General features: G+C 38.8%; 1 protein-coding gene across 1 annotated transcript in view; it reads right to left on the bottom strand.

The window, feature by feature from the left end:
* The window catches only part of FBN2 (fibrillin 2), a gene marked incomplete at both ends in the record, with an annotated part of 228,924 nt that overhangs the window by 61,022 nt on the left and 147,444 nt on the right, over positions 1–20,458 (bottom strand). The window contains 8 exons of the mRNA XM_079704022.1: positions 1,253–1,378; positions 2,151–2,279; positions 6,911–7,036; positions 7,872–8,099; positions 10,758–10,883; positions 11,358–11,408; positions 12,001–12,138; positions 17,814–17,933. Of these exons, the coding sequence (XP_079560148.1) occupies positions 1,253–1,378; positions 2,151–2,279; positions 6,911–7,036; positions 7,872–8,099; positions 10,758–10,883; positions 11,358–11,408; positions 12,001–12,138; positions 17,814–17,933 (1,044 nt within the window). The remainder of the gene's footprint in view (positions 1–1,252; positions 1,379–2,150; positions 2,280–6,910; positions 7,037–7,871; positions 8,100–10,757; positions 10,884–11,357; positions 11,409–12,000; positions 12,139–17,813; positions 17,934–20,458) is intronic.

Raw genomic sequence — 20,458 nt, 5'->3', positions numbered from 1 at the left:
AATAACTAAGAAGACAATGTGGCAGATTTATGTTTGTAATCATGAAATATTTATTTTGAACATGCAAAAATACGTATTTTATAATGTACATTATGTCATTGAGGGGAACTTTTTTTCCAGCTATAAAACCCATGAAAATTAATTAGCAAAATAAACTGAACTTAGAAACAGATCTCTGGATCACTGGTATCACAACCATGAATAAATATTCTGTAATTATCTGTGTGAAAAAGCTTTTTGAACTATTAAAGTGGAATTAAAAATATTTAAAACCTTTAAATTCACCTTTTAAAAATGTCTGTTTGAAAAAAGAAGCAGGCTCACAGATACAAAGAACAAACTAGTGGTTACCAGTGGGGAGAGGAAACGGCGGAGGGGCAAGATAGGGGTAGGGGTTAAAAAAAAAAAGGGTTATTATGGGATCATACAAAAACATGAATGCAAAACTTCTGAGAGTTGTAAAGCACGATAGAATTTAAAGAATCTTTCATTCAATAAAAAAATTAAAAATTAAAAAAATAAATAAAATGTCTGGTCTATGATTTAAGATTCACGTAATCATTAGCATAGTGATATAAATATGGGTTATAAATAAATACATGAGTAGTCGGGAGGTGTGCTCAAGTTATGTTTTTATTTGGGGGTGTGGGATCTGTCTATTTTAAACTGTTTTATTTGCTTACACTTTCAAGAAAGACTTACTGTGAGGAAAACAATTCCTGGCTAAATCAAAGCTTTAAAGCCTATGGAACGCTTCTTCAAGACCAGCCGTGGTCGCACCTACATCCTCCGCCCCCCATCCCCGAGCTCAGGGCCAGTAAAGAGGCCTCAGTGCTTCTGTGAGGAGGGGGTTGGAGCGTGAGCTCACACACAGGTGAGCAGGCCCTGTGACGACTGACACGGGGCACCGAGTGGGTTCTTGTGCACAGGTGTGTGCACAGGCAAACTATCAAACTTCCAAGGGGAGCAGCTGTCCCATTCCAGCCCACCCGGAGGAGGGAACTACAAGGCCTGACACAGGGTCCCTCCCACAGGGTCCTTTCCAGTGCGCTTGTAACGAAAAAGAGGGGAACTGGGGAAAGCATCTTCTAAAGACACAGCCTGAATCCAAATGTACGGACTCTGAATTCCCGAATTTTAATCTGTTAGATTTCACAGGCCAAAAACAACCAGTTCATGAGAATGACCTCTGATCTTTATGATCTTTACCAGTTGAACTGGGAGGGTTTACGTGCTGAGGAGACAAACTCACCCACACAGTCCTCACGTGACGGTGACAGCTCGTGTCCCAGTGGGCAGTCACACTGAAAGCTGCCCTCAGTGTTCACACAGGTGCCACCCCTACAAAGGAGAGGGTTACGTTCACATTCGTCAATGTCTGAAAGGTAAAAACGTGAGAGCCATTAAAGAACTCTGAGGAAAAAACGTTCACGCACACAGCATGGGAGAAAGATTCATTATCTGAGGCCGTTGTGACTCAAACATGAGACATGGGTTAATAGACGGGATAACGCTCTCCTCACTTTATGATCAGTAGATAAAAGGTTAAGGTTCTACTTTGAAAAGACAGTGAGCTATCAAGGCTTTTACTTGTATGAAATGAGCAGGCTTATGAGAGGTAAAAATAAACAATATTCGCTTTATATCACTCTAAACTCCAGACACCATAAGCCTCTATCTCTAATCAAAGTGAAAGAAAACTCTTAGACTGATCACTTTCTGTATCCCATGAGGTGAGTCCTATAAGTTGCTAAAAATAAAACGATGGGCTAAAAGGTGGGCAATGCCAAGAGTGTTTGTAATAACACACAAGTAAGGAAACGAACATGGGATTCGCATGACAATATAAATTTGGGGGTCACCACCCACTACCATACATTTTCAGTGACTCCCTCCTCAGCAGCTAGTCTGTGGTGACTTCAGATTCTATAAATAAGCAGAACCCAGTCTCAATATCTCACCGCCATTAAGGCACCAAGGGGCTGGGGCTCCCCAAGAGCTATCGAGGAGCGGATTTCCTGTCTGACACTTAGATCTGTTCTCTCTCTCGCCACAGCTCCTTGCCAAGCACGCTGTTCACAGCTCTGAGACAGGCGAAGGTCGCGCTAAGGATTCTGTGCTACACTGGTTTGCAGACCCGAGAGGCTTACCCATGCAGTTCTTCATCATCATGAACCCGCTCTCGTAGCCTTCGAAGCACTCACACTCAAAGCTGCCCGGCGTGTTGACACAGATCCCACTCCCACAGAGGTCAGGAGAAATCCTGCACTCGTCAATGTCTAGTTCACAGGGTTTAAAAGAAATTCAGAAAACCAGAGTGAGATGGGAAGGTGTTAACGAACAGAGAGATTTGGCCTTCCAAGCAAAGGTGCTGGAGGAAGCAGGGGCGAGCCGTAGAAGGATGCGTTTTCAGGAGGTCACCTCGAGGGGGACAGGGCTGCAGGCACATTCCTTTCCCCAACTGCCAAAACTGTCACAGCCAATGGGCAGGTGGGCCCTTTTTGTCCTTAAGAATTCTGGAATTGTGTATTTCTCTTTGTTGCTTAGAAATGATAACAGAAGGATGAACCAAGCAACTGTGATATGAGCCGACCAAGGCAGGTGGCAAACGAGGAAGCAGTGGCCATATGGATGGAGTCCCACACGTGATGCAAAGCCCACGCTGGTTCTGCTGCACTAGCCCACGTGCACCCCTGGTGCAGGCGTGTGAGGGCTGCTGCCTCTGAGCAGGGGTGGCTAGCCGGCCACAGAGACAGCCTCAGAGGCAGACGCGACCACTGAACCCTGAGCCGGAGAACGTGACTATATGGCAGGGCCGTGGAATATGCCCCAACTGTGTTTCTGTGTCATATTCAGACGGAAGAGCCTACTGATTTAATTTTAAAATTAAAAACAAACGATAATGATGGGCTTTTGCGTTTGTCAATTTTTACATACTACAGTAAATAAGAATCTTTAATAGCAGCACTTAGACTCTCAAAAATAGGATTCTCTGAGAAATCTCCCATTTCTGAAATCAAGATTTTCAATAGAGCAGTATGTCTGTAAAATAAGATTAAGAAAACATGACTTGCTTAAATATTTTTGTCAGAGTGGGAAGAATGTTTTTGCCAGCATCTGTTTATTCTCGTGAATTTAAATTTTTAAGTTTTTCTATCACAGGATTTATAAATGGCTAATTTGCATACGTTCTCTTGGGGGGGGGGGTAGTCTCAGCCCCTGCTTTCTCCCAGCTTTTGGTTTTTTTTCTATTGATTTTTCCCAATTGCAGGACATACTGAAAAAATGCAGGTACTTTCTTTTAAACAAAAGTCTTAACAAAATTGATTGATTCAATTAAGCAGGTAATAATACACACACTAATTCTCTTAATTTTTATCTATCAGTATCGAGGAACTGGTGATGAGAGCCGTATGAAGAACACAGAATAAGTTCAATGGAAGAGGAGGGACAGGTTTTGGCTGACGTGATGTGGTGGGAGCTGCATAGTGTAGATTATGAACTCTGGAACCAGATGACTGGGCACAAACCCCACTTCTGTCATCTTCTGGGTGTCGAGGCTTGGGAAAGCCACTTAATTTCTCTGTGCCTTCGTTTCTTTATCTGTAAAATGGGGCATGTAGTAGCACCTGCCTCATAGGAGTAAGTGAACCCATGTTTCTTAAGTGCTGAGAACAGTTCTTGTCTCATAAAGAGGGCAGTATATATGAAAGCTGTTTGCTGTTAAGAATTAGCGTTTTGGAGGAAGTGGCTTTTGAACTGATCCTAGAAGACTGCATAGATAGTCTAACTTTAAAGATGTAGAATAAATAGAAGGGCAAGAGATAAAATGCATAGATGAAGAAAACTAATGCATTTCAGAGAACATCAAGTTGTAGAGAGGCTGATAATGGGTGCAAGTACAGGTGAGATGGGTATGGTTACTGAGGGCGCCAGCGTGGGGAGCAGAAGATGGGCCTTACATGCTGTGAAGAAGGGCAGCCGACCGTGTCCCACTGTCCTTTCACATTGCATCCCACAACACCGCAGTGCTGTCAACAAACTTCTCTCTTATACAGTATAAACGAGGTGAGTTTCAGAGGCATTAAGTGACTTGGCTAATTTCACACCAAAAACAGGGCAGTCAGAACTGGAAAAGCTTCTTTACCTAGGTCTAGGATCATCTAAATCAATAGAAGTTGTTTTGCGGGAAGTTATACAATCCAAGCCCTGCTTTAGGATGAAAAACCTGGTGGTTGTGAAAATGAAGGATCTAATTGGAAACTTACTGGGGTGGGAGACGCTGGAGGAATCTGCAGTGTAGTAGAGACTGCGAGGTGCTGCCCAGGTCCCCCTTCAAGAAGGAAGGACTCACGCATCCTTGCCCTCAGCTGTCGGGACTGCGGCTGGCAGAAAGTCCTGAGGTGAGAACTATCCTCAGGAAGCGCCTCAGCTAAGCGGACCTTGCTCACAGTCACACCCCTTCTTGGGGCAGATGTATGCAAAGATTCATCATGCAGGTACGTAAACACCTAGCCCCTCTGCCCTAACTCAAGACAACTGTGATGTGCTTCCCAGATGCAGAGCTTGCGGGGTGGGTGGGCTGAGGACCACACTGGGACTGCATCACAGCCCACTTCTGCTTCCTTTCCCTCCCTCCCAAGACCAAGCCTTAATAACCTTCGTGCCTGCTAATCTCTGCTCAATCTGTTTCCTGAGGAGCTGAACCTACAGCAGCAATAGTGTAGAAGAAATAGTACAAGTACTTGAGATAGCCATTTTGATGGAAGAATATACATAACTTTTTCACTTGTCTATTGGGAGAGGGAGGTGTCAAAATTAAGTCTGAGGCTTCAATCCTGAGTGAAATGATACTATTAATATACCCAAGGAAGTCCCTAGGCAGAGGAAGGGGGATGGGACAAAGGGAGATGAAAACAAAGAGAAACTGTCCAGATGGAAGTTAGAAATGCAGGAGTGGAACTCAGGAGGACTAGAGAGCTAGAGATGGCACCTAGGAGTCAGCTCAACAGAGGCCATCCAAAAAGGCGTGATGGGGGCTCCCCTGGTGGTGCAGTGGTTGAGAGTACGCCTGCCAATGCAGGGGACACGGGTTCGTGCCCCGGTCTGGGAGGATCCTGCATGCCGCGGAGCAGCTAGGCCTGTGAGCCATGGCTGCTGGGCCTGCACATCCAGAGCCTGTGCTCCGCAACAAGAGAGGCCATAGCAGTGAGAGGCCCGCGTACCACAAAAACAAAACAAAACAAACAAACAAACAAAAAAGGCGTGATGGTAGATGCAATTCTGAGAGGCAGAATGTTGAGAGAGCAGAGGACTTTGGAAAATGCCCAAGGGATGGAAAATGCCAAAGGCAAGAAGAATCTGGGAAGATTAGAGACGGAACATCATAGTCATGATAGGACAACTGAGACGGGAAATACCAGAAGCTAAGAGAGAAGAAAATCAAGGAGGGGGTTGGCCAGAGGTCAAGGAGACTATGCACTGAGAGAAAGATTTTTTTGAACTTGGCAAAGGTTTTTTACAAGAGTATATATATGTGCCTGAAGGAGGGAGGTCAGCATTCAGGGGCTACAAAGCAAATGGTTACTTAAAAGGAATGAGAAGTGAAAGTAGGAAAAGAGTATGGTAGCCTGAGGGAAAAGGAGGGCTGAGGAGATGCTCTGCACTTGTTTACAGGTCTAGGGAAAGAAACCGGTAAAGACGGGGAGATGCCAGAGAGAGAGGAGTGAACTCTGCTAAGAAGGGCCTGGAGCAGAAAGAGGGAAGGAGAGTGAAAGCAGAGAGTTTCGCTGGAAAATTGCAGAAGAACATCACATTTCCTTCTCTGGAAGTGGAGGAGAGAGTAGGGCTGAAAAAGGACATTTTATACCAGAGAAGAGGGTGTGTGAGAAGGGTCCTGGCAATCAGGTTTGACTTCAATAAAGAAGAAAAGGAATGAATAGCGATACGAGAGGGTGTGTAAGTCATAAGAGGTTTAGAAGTGCTGCTAAGAGAAATTTATTAAGGGACGTAAAGAGGTGAATACAAGTATCGCTCAGCAGCTGCAAAGGCCTGGTTGAGGGTGAATGCAGGGACCTCGGTCACCTTTTCTCAGGCTCTCCCCGCCAAGTTCAGCAGCCCTGAGTGGAGAAAACAGTGGTGAGGGGGTTAGGAGTCGGGGATCAGCATGGAAGGCACGGCAGAAAGACAAGACGGCAGAACTCCACAAGACCAGATGGATAGTTCTGAAATGCTTAGGGGGACAGTCTAGGCTGGGTAGGGCCAGGAGTGAATCAGTAGGATCCTATGGAGTAGGAAGCTAGGAAAAAGTCAAGAGAGACACTTCAATGGAGATCATGAATGCGTAGTGGGGGCAGGAGAAAAGGGAAAATTCCAAAGAGAATATGAAAAACGAGAGTTCTGAAAATAAGACCTTGGAGACATACTTCAAGTGTTTGGAATAATTTGTTATATTACCTAATAGAAAAACTTGGAATTTTGTATATTTTCTTAGAGAGAATGGCTATGGATAAGGGTATGGATATGGATTGTGACTGAAGCATAATATTAAGAAAACTGTCCACAGATGAGGAAAATAAGTTACAACTTCTCTATTACAAACCTTAAAATTTGTAACAGAATGTCAAGTTTATACAAGTGTTGATTTAATGGCTATATTCTTTAGTACTCATATATTCTGAAAATCCTATTGTTATATTGTTCTTGTAGGTAGCACAGATATTATTTTCATGCTCTTTTGCAGCTCTCTCACAACAAGTTTGCTGGAGAAGTGGTTTAGGCATCGGGAAAAGGAAATAAAAAGAACAATGTACATATTCCTAGTGAGAAGATGGGCTTTTAAAGGCAGTACTTCCAAATAGCAAAAGAAAGAGAGCCAAGGTTTACCAGTACAACAGAAGAATAGTCTCACCTGTGCAGTTTCTTTCCTCCAAGTCTAGAGCAAAGCCACTATTGCAACGGCACTTGAAACTTCCAATTGTATTCCTGCACTTTCCATACGTGCACATCCCAGGGAATGCTTTGCATTCATTGATATCTGCAGGCAGAACAGAGCTGGAATGTAGAGCCGGTTGATAATAAAAGAGTAGGTCCAGCTTACCCTTAAGCTGAGATGAAGTGAGAGCGTGGCATGGACATATATACACTACCAAATGTAAAATAGATAGCTAGTGGGAAGCAGCTGCATAGCACAGGGAGATCAGCTCCGTGCTTTGTGACCACCTAGAGGGGTGGGATAATGAGGATGGGAGGGAGGGAGGCTCAAGAGGGATGGGATATGGGTATATATGTATACGTATAGCCGATTCACTTTGTTATACAGCAGAAACTAACACACCATTGTAAAGCAATTATACTCCAATAAAGATGTTAAAAAATAAAAGGGTAGGTTCATCATTTTAAGTTAAAAATCGAACATGATGGAAAAGAATGTACTCAAGTAAAAATGGGGGATATCAAATTTTTCAGTGATTATATTGATGCCACACAGGAAGTGTCAATTGTGAAAAAGATTCTGTATTTTTACTGAACAGTTCTGATCCCTTTATTTCTGACCATTTGTTTTGTAAAGTTTAAGGGAGACAGAGAACTTTTTGCAACATCAGGGCTGCATCTCGTCAGGCTGTGCTGAGGAAAGCAGCAGTACAGTAGAAGGCTGTAAGAAAAGTGAGATTAGCTGTCTTTTTTAGTATCTTCACTTCAATACCAACTTGTATAGGTGATTTATACTCCTGGGCCATAAGGCTGGTCACATGTTTTGTTTAACAAAGAAAATAAAGTGCGAAATCAAATGTTTAAGGCAAAATCAATCTTCAGAGAATGCGGAAGGTGAGCTTTAGTGCAAAGGGACCAAATGCGCTGCTGACGGTTACCTTTGTAAAATGGCCTCCCAGTAAGAACGTCCCCTCTGTTAGCAAAACCAGGCCCCCGGGGGCACAGGGTCTCGTACTCCGTGGTGCCAGGTTTGGGGCACTCCTCACACTCAGTGCCCCAAGCCGCCCCAACTGCACAGCAGCAGGCATCCATGCGGAACTTCCCAGGAACAGGATGGATGCATTCATCCTCATCCCACTTCAAGTAACACTGCTCCATGCGGATATCTACAGGGAGAGGGAACCACAGTTTGAGATTAAGCTGTAAGATGCACTGAACATTCACATACCAAACACCTGCTTAGGCCCTGGGATGAGGCCAGGCCCTGGAGACACACTAATGAGCAGGAGACAGAGTCCCTGACCTCCTGAAATGGATACCATAATGACAGTCATTTAAAGAGAGAACAGGTGGGCTCTCCTTCAGTGTTACCTAATTCTCACCTGACACCTTCAGGAAGACAAGGTTCCCTTGGGATAAGATTCCTTCTTATCATCAGCTATGATCCTTTTTTTGTATCACTGACATCAGAAAGAATAAATAACTTTAGCATACTTTAGGGCCACTGAAATATGAGCAATTCCGGGATTAGTGGGGGAAAAAAAGCATTTGAATTACATATGTAAAAAGTTATAAGAGCCTGGTAGAGTAAACCTGTGCCTTTACTACTGAGTTTCATAACAATATTTACATCAGGAATCAAAACATTGTCAACATACGGCCTGTGAATGTTTTGACTGGCTTACATACATTAAATTAAAATATTAATTTTGGAAACCTTTGGATAGTACATGTGCTTTACAGTTTGTTGCAGTCTCCACTACTCCTTATTACCACCTCACTCATTTATGTTAACTGCTTGGCCCCTGCAAGCATCTGAGTTTGGAACTCCTGATTTAGATCAACTTCTATCAGAGCAGTTTATCTCTTTTGTTCTCAGAATATTTTCCATTTTCATATGCCAATCTCTTGAAACCTTCTCACATTCACAGCCACGGTAAATTATTGTAGCAAAATTTAAGTAGTGACAAAAAGCATTTAACAATAAAGATGTTAAAAAAAAAGCATTTAACAAAAGTACAAGGATGAAGAATCCGATATATCCTCTTAGAATATTACAAAGGCATGATTTTGAGTGATGTTACTGAGAATTTATTTTGCTGAGTGATAATTTAAAATCAATGATATCAATTCATATATAGCATCATTTAGTTACTGAAGGCAATTTGATTTCATTAGTTATTTGACCATACTGATACTATTACTTTGTCATCTTCAAAAGATACTTTACGTTTTTCTAAACTTTGGAGATAATTTAAGAATAAAACTCCAAAAAGAAGTTTTCTTTATAATTGGACTTTGGATATTATACTTTCTAAACAATTCCATATGATTTTTTTCCATATGATTTTACAGTCATACTTTGTATCCAAATTTAAATATGCTATCAAAAATTAGTTTAAAATGAAATTTGTGTTAATTATAATAACTAAACTGTATGCTGTTGCAAACTTTTTTTCTTACTACTAATTTTAAAAATGCCTGTTTTTAAAATACCTTAAAGATCTTTGAATAGAATAATTTAAAAATATTTATTATATAGTTTTGGAATAATTTTTAATATATAATTTTTTGAATACTTAGTTAATATATAATTTTAGAATACCTATTTAAATACCTTGAAGATCTTGGAATATAATACTACCATTGCTCACACTTTGTCTACAAGCTTAAATTTCAAATACAAGCCTATGTAAAGTTATTTTACAAAACTAAAAACTTACTGTTTCATAAGATATTGGGAAAAAAATCCCTTAAGTAAATAAAAAATTGTTCAGAGACAACATAGAATCAATAGAAGTTTCTTTTTCAATCATGAAACTTAAGTTTAGTCAAGAATAACACTGATAAAAAAATAAAGTCAGCTAGGCATTTCTATAATACAATGCTGACAGAAATAGCTTCCTTATTTAAAATCTTTAGAAAATAAAGCATTAAGAACATTTAAATTCTGAAGATGGTAAAGGAAGGGGTAGGATCAGTCAATGTTTTCACACAGAAGCCACATAACTTTGCCATGACTTTCCCCACTGTCTTGTCAAGGAGCATAGCTGCAATGGGCTGGTAAATGTTAAACTTCAAACACGAGTCTCCAATTTTTCTTCTATGTCCAAAATATACATAGTTCTCTTCTTCCATTGACTCAGTGTGAAAGACTAAACAGCCTAAAATATCTGATTAAAGAACTTATAATTTTTGTGTGTCTGTGAAAGTAGGGACTCGAAAATATATTTGTACGCCCACGCTCACAGAAGCATTATTCACAACAGCCGAAAGGTGGAAGCCACCCAAGCGTCCATCGACAGATAAGTAGACAAATAAAATGTGGTACATACATACAATAGAACACCACTCAGCCTGAGAAAGGAGAGAAATACTGATACATGCTACAACATGGATGAACCTTTAAGACACCACACTAAGTGAAACAAGCCAGTCACAGGAGGACAAATATCATATGATTCCTTTCCTATAAGGCACTTAGAGTGGTCAAATTCATAGAGACAGAAAGTAGAAGCATGGATGCCAGGGGCTGGGAGAGGGATAAATGGGGTGTTAGTGTTTAATAGGTACAGCGTTTCAGTCGGGGAAGATGCATTTTTGAGATAAATTTGTGAGTATACTAACTTTCTGTATTATACAGAAACCATTTCATTTAAATTCATTCACTTTAAAAATATCCTCTGGTGAGTTTCCCCCAAATATTTCACTTAAAGCAAGTTTTCCAGCTATAGACCAAATAGTTTTGGTCAGGCCACTATCCAAAAAAATAAGAAAATTCATGCTTGGTTTCATGCATAAAACACAAGACAGCATGGACTTACCCAAACACACACGGCCAGTTCCATCCAACGTAAGGCCTTCAGGGCACTCACAATGAAAAGATCCTTTGCTGTTAACACAGCGTCCATTTGGGCAAACGCCAGGAAACACCTCACACTCATTAACGTCTGCAGGGAAATGAAGCAAGCAGAGAGAGAAAGATGTTACAAGTAGAAAAAGCATGTGTAGTCTTACTTCCTGTATAGCATATTCATTCTGCAATACAATGTGGATTATTACTTGAGTTAAGCAGAAATATTCCACAACGAAGCCACCGGGTTTCCTGGGTACCAGCTGTGAAAACTACCACAGCCTTGCCCGTCCATAAACACATCCCAGACATACACCTTTGCCAGCTGTTCTGTACCTTAAAGGCTAGTGATGTCCTCACAAAAATTCACCCAACAGCATAAAGAGGAGAAATGGGAAATTCTAAGCTGTTTCCTAAGAATATTATTCTAAAACATTTGTTGACTACATCTAGTATTTTTATTGAAATTCCAAGGTTTTTGAAAGTGATAAATATCTCCAAAGTGTGAGAGTGAATGTTAATTTTAAATACTGCTCTAAAGACTTACAATGTCATTCAAGAACGCACTCACCTTCACAAGTAACACCTTTAATCCTGGCAAACCCTCTTGGGCAAGCTGTATCTGTGAGAACAAAGGACACATTTTTACTTCATTACAAAAAACACAACTGTCTTAAGCTCAAGAAACAGTATAATGGAATCTAAATTGAACTAAATAAAAACCACAATCTGGGCTTTAGAGGCAAAAGACTCCAGCTGCCCTCTGTTCAATTCAGTGGAGCACATGACATGCTGTGGTAACTCTATCGGTGTTGACCCATATCGAGATTCTCATAATTTTTCCTACAATTTCCTTTTGCTTTCACACTGTCAACCAAATCACAAGTAAACAAAAGATTTAGAGAAAAGAGACATCATGCTCTACCGGGACACATGCAAATAAGAATATTGGAGGATACTGAGAGTCACCCAGTAGCTAAATTCTAGTTGATTCCCTTCCTTATCCAAACTATTCAGAAGGTCTGCTTATAGTAAAAGGATAAACCAAAAACATATTTCAAGAAGTGAATACATTTTACCAGAAAAGACAACATGTTGGGGAGGGTAATGATCTTATGATCTTCCTCATGATGGAAATATACAGAGAAAGAGATGCCTACTGAGGAAGAAGCTTTCTGATGAAAAGCCCAGAAGCCCGCTGGCCAGGCTCCTACCTAGTTCACACCGCTCACAGGGGCTCCCCCAGGCGGCCCCGAGGGTGGCGCAGCATTCGGATTTCAGAGTGGCTCCGTTGATGTTCACCTCACAGCGGTTGTCCTGAATGTTGAGCCAACATGTCCCTTTCAGGCTGTCTGAAAAGGAACAGGAAATAGTGGGGAGCTCTCATCTCTGAAGAAAATAGAACTCAGTTCTATACACCAAAGGCATTATTTAATAGTATTAAAAAACAAAACCATTATTTTAAAAACTTTTTTATAGACATTTACACATACATGCATTTAAATATAGCATATTACATACATGAAAATTAAATATGGTACTGTATATATTTCACATGATATGATAATTAATACAATTATATCTATGGGTATTCTAGGAGCAGCTGCTACTGCCCACGATTTCGTACTGGGATTTGCAAATACAGGGCGTTACTGTTATAAGATCATTACTTGTATGAAAAATATTCATAAGACTTATTCTTTATGGCAGATACTTTGATATTTAAGATTGTATCTAATAACATTCTCCAAATAATCTCCTTCTCTCCTAATTCCCCACCAAATAAACCACACACAATTTCCGTTCTGTTGGAGAGAAGCCAGCACCTCTCCAACTGAAGATAATTCTTTGATGAATAATTTGAAAAAAGAAATCTTAAAGATAAAAAAATAAACATTACTTATAAAACCACCATTAAGACACACCAGGGCTAATATTTGATGTATTTTCTTTCAGGCATCTTTCTATGATACATATGTATAGCCTTATCTCTAGTTCAAAACGTAACACATGTTTATGATAAACTACTTGAAGAAATAGCAGAGAAAATATAAAAATCACCTGTAATCCAACCATCCAGAGGCAACTACTCCTAACTTTTTATACTATGTTTCTACATCAGATTTAAGTTCTTCCTTAAATGCCCATTAAAAAACCAATTTTGAAGCAGAGAAAAGGAATCCAAAGTTGACATGGCAAATATTAATTGGGTAAAATAAATCATATGTGAAGTTTTCCTTGCAGTACTGTGGCTCTCAGTTTACTGTGCATAACATTACCAAGCATCTTGTTAAAATGCAGACTCATAAGTTTCCAGGTGTGTGGCCCAGGGGTCTGCATTTGACAAGCTCCTGAGGTGATCCCTCTGCAGGTGATGTGTAAAACAATTTAACAAAGCTTAATAGCGTAGTGTGGTCACAGTCTTGGAAAACAATAAAGAAAAAGCCTATTCCTACAGTATTTACTTTATTTTTTTTCATTTTTTAAAATAGAGTTTAATTTTTAGAGCAGTTGTAGGTTCACAGCAAAACTGAGCATAAAGTACAGAGTTCCCATATACTCCCTGTCCCCTCACACACACAGCCTTCCCCATTATCAATATCCCACATCAGAGTGGTACATTTTTTTACAGTCAACGACTCTATACTGCTATAAATATCGTGTACAGGTTTTTGGGTGGACATACATTTCAGGTCATTTGAATAAATACTAATGAGTGCAATTGCTGGGGTGTATGCTAAGAGTATGTTTAGTTTTATAAGAGACATCCAAACTGTCTCCAATGTGGCTGTACCATTTTGCAATCCCACCAACAATAAATAAGTTATTGTTGTTCTACATCCTTGTCAGCATTTGGTGTTCTCAGTGTTTTGGATTTTCACCATTCTAGTAGGTGTGTAGTGGTGTCTCATTGTTTTAACTTGCATTTCCCTAATGAAATATTATGTGGGCATTTTTTCATATGCTTATTTGCCATCTGCATATCTTCTTTGGTGAAGTATCTGTTAAGGTCTTTAGCTTATTTTCTAATTAGGTTGTTAGTTTTCTTATTGTTGAGTTTTAAGAGCTCTTTATATTTCAGATAACAGTCTTTTTATCGGATATGTTTTTTGCAAATATTTTCTCCCAGTTTGTGGCTTGGCTTCTCATTCTCTTGACCATATCTTTTGCAGAGCAGAAGTTTTTAATTTTAATGAAGTCTGATTTATTAATTACTTCTTTCATGACTCATGCTCTTGGTGTTGTATGCAAGTCACTATCAAACCTAAGGTCATAATAAATTAATATAAACACAGACATTACACTTTTCACAAAAATTAACTCAAAATGCATCACAGACCTAAATGTGAACTACAGTATTTACTTTAAAACTCATCTAATAATAAGGGCAAATAAAGCTATACTGCTAAAATCAACAATAAAAAAAAAAAAAATACAACCAGAAACACAGAAAGGGAATTGCAGTGAAACTGGCAGGCCCATGAAGGGAGACATTGTAATCTGATTCCCTATGGAACAAGGTAGTGGGTAAGAGGACATTACCTACAACCCAAGCCCTCTGGGACAGAAGATAAAACAAAACAAACAATTCTGTCCTTGACTGAATACAAAAAGTCATGGGGCAAGGATGTGGGGAAGAAATAGGCGGTCCATTTGCTTTTTTCTGTTTTGAGATCAGTTTGGATAAAAACTGTGTGCAAATGAAAAAGATTTGCTCATATGCATTTGTATCAGGTCTCAAATTACAGGTTTTTTATAGGCTTAAACCTGTACATTCCATAGCACAGAGGAAACAGAGATGCTTGTGTAAGACTACTGTGTATTTAAATGATCTTTTAAGGACTGGGTTAATTGCTGATTTATCACCTTGGCTGTAGTCATTTTAAGTAAGATATATTGTAATAATATTTGCTAATATTTATTGAGGTAGCAACAAGCACTATTAAAGGCTTTCCGTGTATTAGTTTATTTACCCATTAAAACAACCCTATAAGCTATGGACAACTTGCAGATGAGAAAACTGAGGCACAGGGGTCAACTAATTTACCCAAGTAAGTTCACCCAGCTAGGAGAGTGTCAGCATCAAGATTCAAACCTGCATTGTATGATTTCAGAGGCTTTACTCTGCTTCTGTAGGCTGGTATTGTATCAACACTGAAAAGTCCCCCAATCCATCCATACACACACATATACAATCCATCTCTATCTCCTGACTGTTTTTTCTCTTGTGTGTGTACCTATATACCTACACACACACACACACACACACACACAGTCACAATATAGACGTAGTTATATAGTCAGAGGTTGGTTAAGATCTCTGAAAAACAATAAAGCAGGGAAAGCAGATAAGCTAGAGGCTACAGTAAAAATCAAGAAGAGAAATAATGGTGGCTTGGACTGGGGGTTCTTGATCTTGGTGGTGAGAAGTGGTTGAAATATGGATAAACGTTAAGTACAATCAATAGGATTTACTGATGGATTAAATGTGCAGTTTGAGAGAAAGGCATCAAGGGTGACTCCAGGATTTTAGAGGCTGGCAATTGTAAGAATGGAGTTACCATTTGACAAGACAGAAATGATTCTAGGAGACACAGATTTAAGCTGAAAGATAGAAATTTGCTTTTAGATATGCTAAGTCTGAAATGTCAACTAGACACCCAAATGGAGACACTGTGCAGATAATTAGAAATACAAATCTGAAATTAGCAGACAGATTAAGGATGGAGAGAGAAATGTGAGTCAATGTAGAGGCCATCTAAGCATGAGTATAAGACAGAGAAGCAAAGAGGTCCAAGGACTGACCTGTGAGACATTTCAAATTGGAAAACAGGAGAAGATGAAAGATTTAACAAAGGAAACTGAGAAAACTGGCCAGAAAAGTGAAAGGAAAAGAAGAGGAGGCCATAAATGAAAAACTTCTTGAGAAGGGATGAGTGATGAACTGTGCTAAACACTGCTAATAGGCTAAGAGGAGGAGCATTGCCCCTGTCGTGTCCATGTAATTTAAGGACAGAACGCAGATCCAAGCCAAAGATGAGGGAAATTGGACTAGATTATGCAGAGCTATCAGATGTGAGCAGTGCAATGCAGCAAAGATTAACCAAATTTATTGTTCTATTATATTTAATCATTTCAACCAGCATACAGCAGTCTCTTCAAGCAGTTTATAGAACAGTTCAAGATTGGTTTATACTTAGGAAGTTTGCATAATATCTTCTAAATCCCTAAATATTCGTTGTATCTAACTAATTCATGTACGTTCGGACAAGTTAAAATTTTTAATTACATCAGGGAATTTTTATCCAGTTCTAAATTTAGAGATTTGGCCCCTACCAAGAACAGCTTGCAGGCTAATTGCTGATTAAAGCCGTTTGACAGTCCTATTAAAAAGTACATTCATAATACTTCCTAAGTATATTTTACTATTAACTCCCTTTTTAAAACTAGAATTCTGTTTTTAATAAAAAAAGAAGAGAAAATGATGTCTAAAATTTTAAAATATTAAGTAAATTTCTTTCTGAGCAGCTTTAGGCTGGGATCTTCAAATTTGATCACAATGAATGAAAACATGTAACACGTTGGCTGAGAAAAATATGGTGGTGTTTAGGTGTCCAACATAATGACTTGGAAATAAAAAGTCTTTGTTCCTTTTCATTAATAACTATAAGGGTAAAGGCCAAAATCATAGGCGTGTTTATGACAAAGCAAAAACTAAGATATCTTTGATGCCCAAGTGGCATACAAGTTAGTTTTCTGAGACATTAATTGACTAATGCTGAGTTCATTTCCTTTGCATAATAAAACGAGTCTATCTCAGTTGGAAACTGTGGCTTAGCAAAAATATTTCTGCCTTACCAGATCCAACCCACACGTCCTCCCCTCAAACCAGGAATTCTGTGAGAAAAAAAAGTAATGCCCTAGGCAGATGGCAGTCTATTTCCTAGTTTGGAGAGCTGAGCAAGGCTCAAATTTCACCAGCTGTACCTCACTGGGAGATGAAGAGTTGGCATTTCCAAAGGGAAGGTTTTCATTGAAACTTTGGACTTGGTGAGTTCTCCTCCTGTGACAAACAGGTACTCTAAGCATCCAGCTAAATATTGCTAGCATCAGACATAATACTGAAAATACTATTGTCTTTGGAAAATACTAAATTGAAAATTGATATTGAATAAAGAACAAACAAAAACAGCCAATTTATTTGGCACTATGTAAAACTGAAACATCTCCCTAACTACTTGGAAGTATATATTTAGTTCCCTTTAAAGGTGGATACTAGGTAATAATATGAAGTACGTATACCTAGCCAGTGTAGCCATAGACACTAGAAGCAGGAAAGGATGACTGGGATCGTTTTTTCCCTTACATATGCTGAATGGTTGCTTATAGTGATAGATCAGACTATTTCATTTTATATATCTCCTATCGTCTTTATCAAAAACTGACCTTATATGTTTTGAGATACATTGAAAGATGTCTTGGAAGTTTTGGAATCTTTCTCTCTTAGAGATTTCCCAAAGCAAGAAAACAGTTATCTTCTCTTCCTTGGAGGTCATAAATTTATGATTGATGGGAGAAATGAAAAAAAACAATAAATTCTTTCTATTTGTTTAAAGTTTAAACTCTTCAAATTCTTGTTAACTGAGTCCAAATGCGATCACATTTCTGTTTACCATTGAAGGTTGTTTATAAAAAGTATGCAGTAAGGATTTGATTGTATTGATGCCTAAGGCATTCCTGGGGAATGAATATAAATATGTGTGTGGTATGGAAATGCTTATAACATATAGCATAATATATATACTTATAAGAAAGGAACACTTCCCAGAATCTAACAAAATTTAAGAGCCTGTCCAGTTTATGCTATCATGTTGTACTCCTATCTTGATAACAAGAGAAAACAACTGAAGTAACTCCTAATTATTAGCTTCCTGTGATCGTGTTCTGTTTTTATCCACAGAAGTCCTGAGGTCTCTGCTTATCTTTGTAGTGAAACTGAAACATCAGCACCACGTATGAATCTTACCAATACAGATCAATCCTGTAGAGCTGAGTTTGCTGCCAGGAGAACATTCACAATTGAAAGATCCAAGGTTGTTCCTGCAGGCCCCATTGACACATGGGTTGCTTTCACATTCATTTATATCTACAATCCAGAAGGAAAAGATTCTGTTAGAGCTGCCATGTGTTTCTGGAAAATATTATTCCAACAAGCCACGCTATGCCAGAATGTCTGGTAAACTTGGCTCTTGTAATTTTAATATGGTTCTATGAGGCATAAAGTGAATGGGGAATGGAGAAGTGCATTTTACCGTGTGAATACACATGTGCACGGCCAGGGACTCAGTAAGACTACAGGAATCAGCTTATTTTGAAAGGGTTTAGCATCTAAATCTTCACTGTTTCACTACAACTTTACATAAATTGGATTCATTTTCTCCTATAATGAGATGTAATTTTCCTGTGGGAAATCTGAATTCTGATTCCATGGAAAGCAACATATTCCTGGGTGCAATGTGTGCTGTGCACAAAAGTGACTGTTTCTGTCATCTGTGGCTCCAAGAGGTTTTGGAAGAATTTTAAAAGCCTGTAGTAGAGATAACATATCACAATGCTGGCTTTAATTCCAAATTTCTGGATACAAATCAGGGAATAAGGGATGAAACTTTAATACTGGGTACAGCATTCTCCTCTAGCCCTTATCCACCTTCCCGTTCACATTTCCATGTTTGGTGTGAGACATTTTTGCGGGCCTCTCACTGTTGTGGCCTCTCCCGTTGTGGAGCACAGGCTCCGGATGCGCAGGCTCAGCAGCCATGGCTCACGGGCCCAGCCGCTCTGCGGCATGTGGGATCTTCCCGGACCGGGGCACGAACCTGTGTCCCCTGCATCGGCAGGCGGACTCTCAACCACTGTGCCACCAGGGAAGCCCCCTGGCGTGAGACATTTTTAAAGCACAACTGATTGTGCTAAAATTAAAAAGAGAAAAAAATCTTTTAATTGTTTTAAATAGACCTTTACCATCATTAATTTGATCTGAGTCTTAAATCAAATCATATACCATAATCTAAACAACTCCTGTTGACGGTCAGAAGTATGACGGTCAGAATTAGAGTATGCCTATGTTCTCAAGTGGTGACTAAACAAAATGTCAAGCCAATAAAGTTAAGTAGTTTAACATGAGTTAATTAAAAATAAATACAAGATTTAGCTAAAGTGTTTAGAAACAATATCAAAGACTGACCTTCAATATAAATTAAACCACTCAATTTAAGGAAGAGAGACATGGATTTCTTTCTGTATTTGGTTAACTATCTGAAACAGGTCAACATACCTCAAGATTTTTTTTGTTGAACACTACAGTTTCCGAGTTCACCATAATACTTATTTTTTTCTAAATACCTCTTTGAATTAAACATGAATACTATATATACCAAGGAAAACATGCAAATAAATAACTAGAAGATTGTAATGTTTACTCTTGAACATCTCAAGTCAAATATAAACTAAACTGGTTCTGAAAAGGCAGGGCTCACTGATTTTCAAGTCTATGGGCTTGAAATGCAAATTTAAAAATCCATGTGGAAAGCAGTTATGTTCCTTCTTTGCTATTTCAAAACTACTAAAGAAGTACCCAGGTATTAAATGAATTCTTCAAGTAGAAATTGTGTGAAGAAATATAAATGCATCTTTCTTTCAGGTCATTTGTAGCAAGAAAGCCTCTTAAAAGAAAAATACAAGAGCAGGTTTTATAAATATAGCACAGATTTGGAATGAAAACATCTATTCCAGAGTACTAAGATTCTTTCAATAAAAACACAATGTAAAAAAGAAATCAGCCAAAAAGCAGCAGATACCTAATCTGAAGACAGATGATATATTACCTACTAATTTTATTTGTAAGAAGCTCCCCCAAAAGAAAAATGTCAGTATCATATACTTTCAAAATCCCTATTTTATATTAAGCAATTATGAACTCAAAAACTATAAACACATGCCATGACAGCTACAAATATAAACTGTTTAATTTTTCTTTAAATACAATGTTTTTATGTTATAAATGTCGTGGAACCAGGAACTGAAACAGTTCACTGTACATTCCTGGAAATAAACTTCAAAGCACATCTGGTTTACATTTAACTAGTTATGTCACTGGAAACACAATCTAAACCACAGTGCTTGCTATAAAAATTTTAACTTTCACAGACTCTCAGAGCTCAAACAAAAAAAGTAAAATAAATTTTCGTAACTTCAGTTTGAAATATCAGAGAAACTTGATCACTGCTATTTATTACGTATTTAAAATAGCCTGTTGAAAACATGAATGACAAGCAAAATTAGTGAATATAGCAAATATATATAGAGAAAGCTAGAATCGGCAATGAATTGGCTGATAATTCCCTGCCTAGTTTTTGGAAATTAGTTTAGAAAGAATAGCATGCAGAGAACTGCTTCAGGCAGACAAATTTATTGTGTGAATGCAAGGCTGGAAATAAGGAGGACACCCAAGGGAAAAAGATATCCATGGCCGGCAGGTCTATTTCTTTTTTGCAAAACACTTAATAAAATGCAAATAACTTAATAGTGGGAAGAAAGTGTAGAAATAACAGTTATTTGGTTGGATTTCTCACAATAAATCATTTTTATTTCCACAAATGTCATAAGGCTAGA

Source organism: Hyperoodon ampullatus, assembly GCF_949752795.1.
Source record: "Hyperoodon ampullatus genome assembly, chromosome: 4".
Classification (NCBI taxonomy): domain Eukaryota; kingdom Metazoa; phylum Chordata; class Mammalia; order Artiodactyla; family Ziphiidae; genus Hyperoodon; species Hyperoodon ampullatus.
This window is presented reverse-complemented; position numbering and strand designations above follow the sequence as displayed.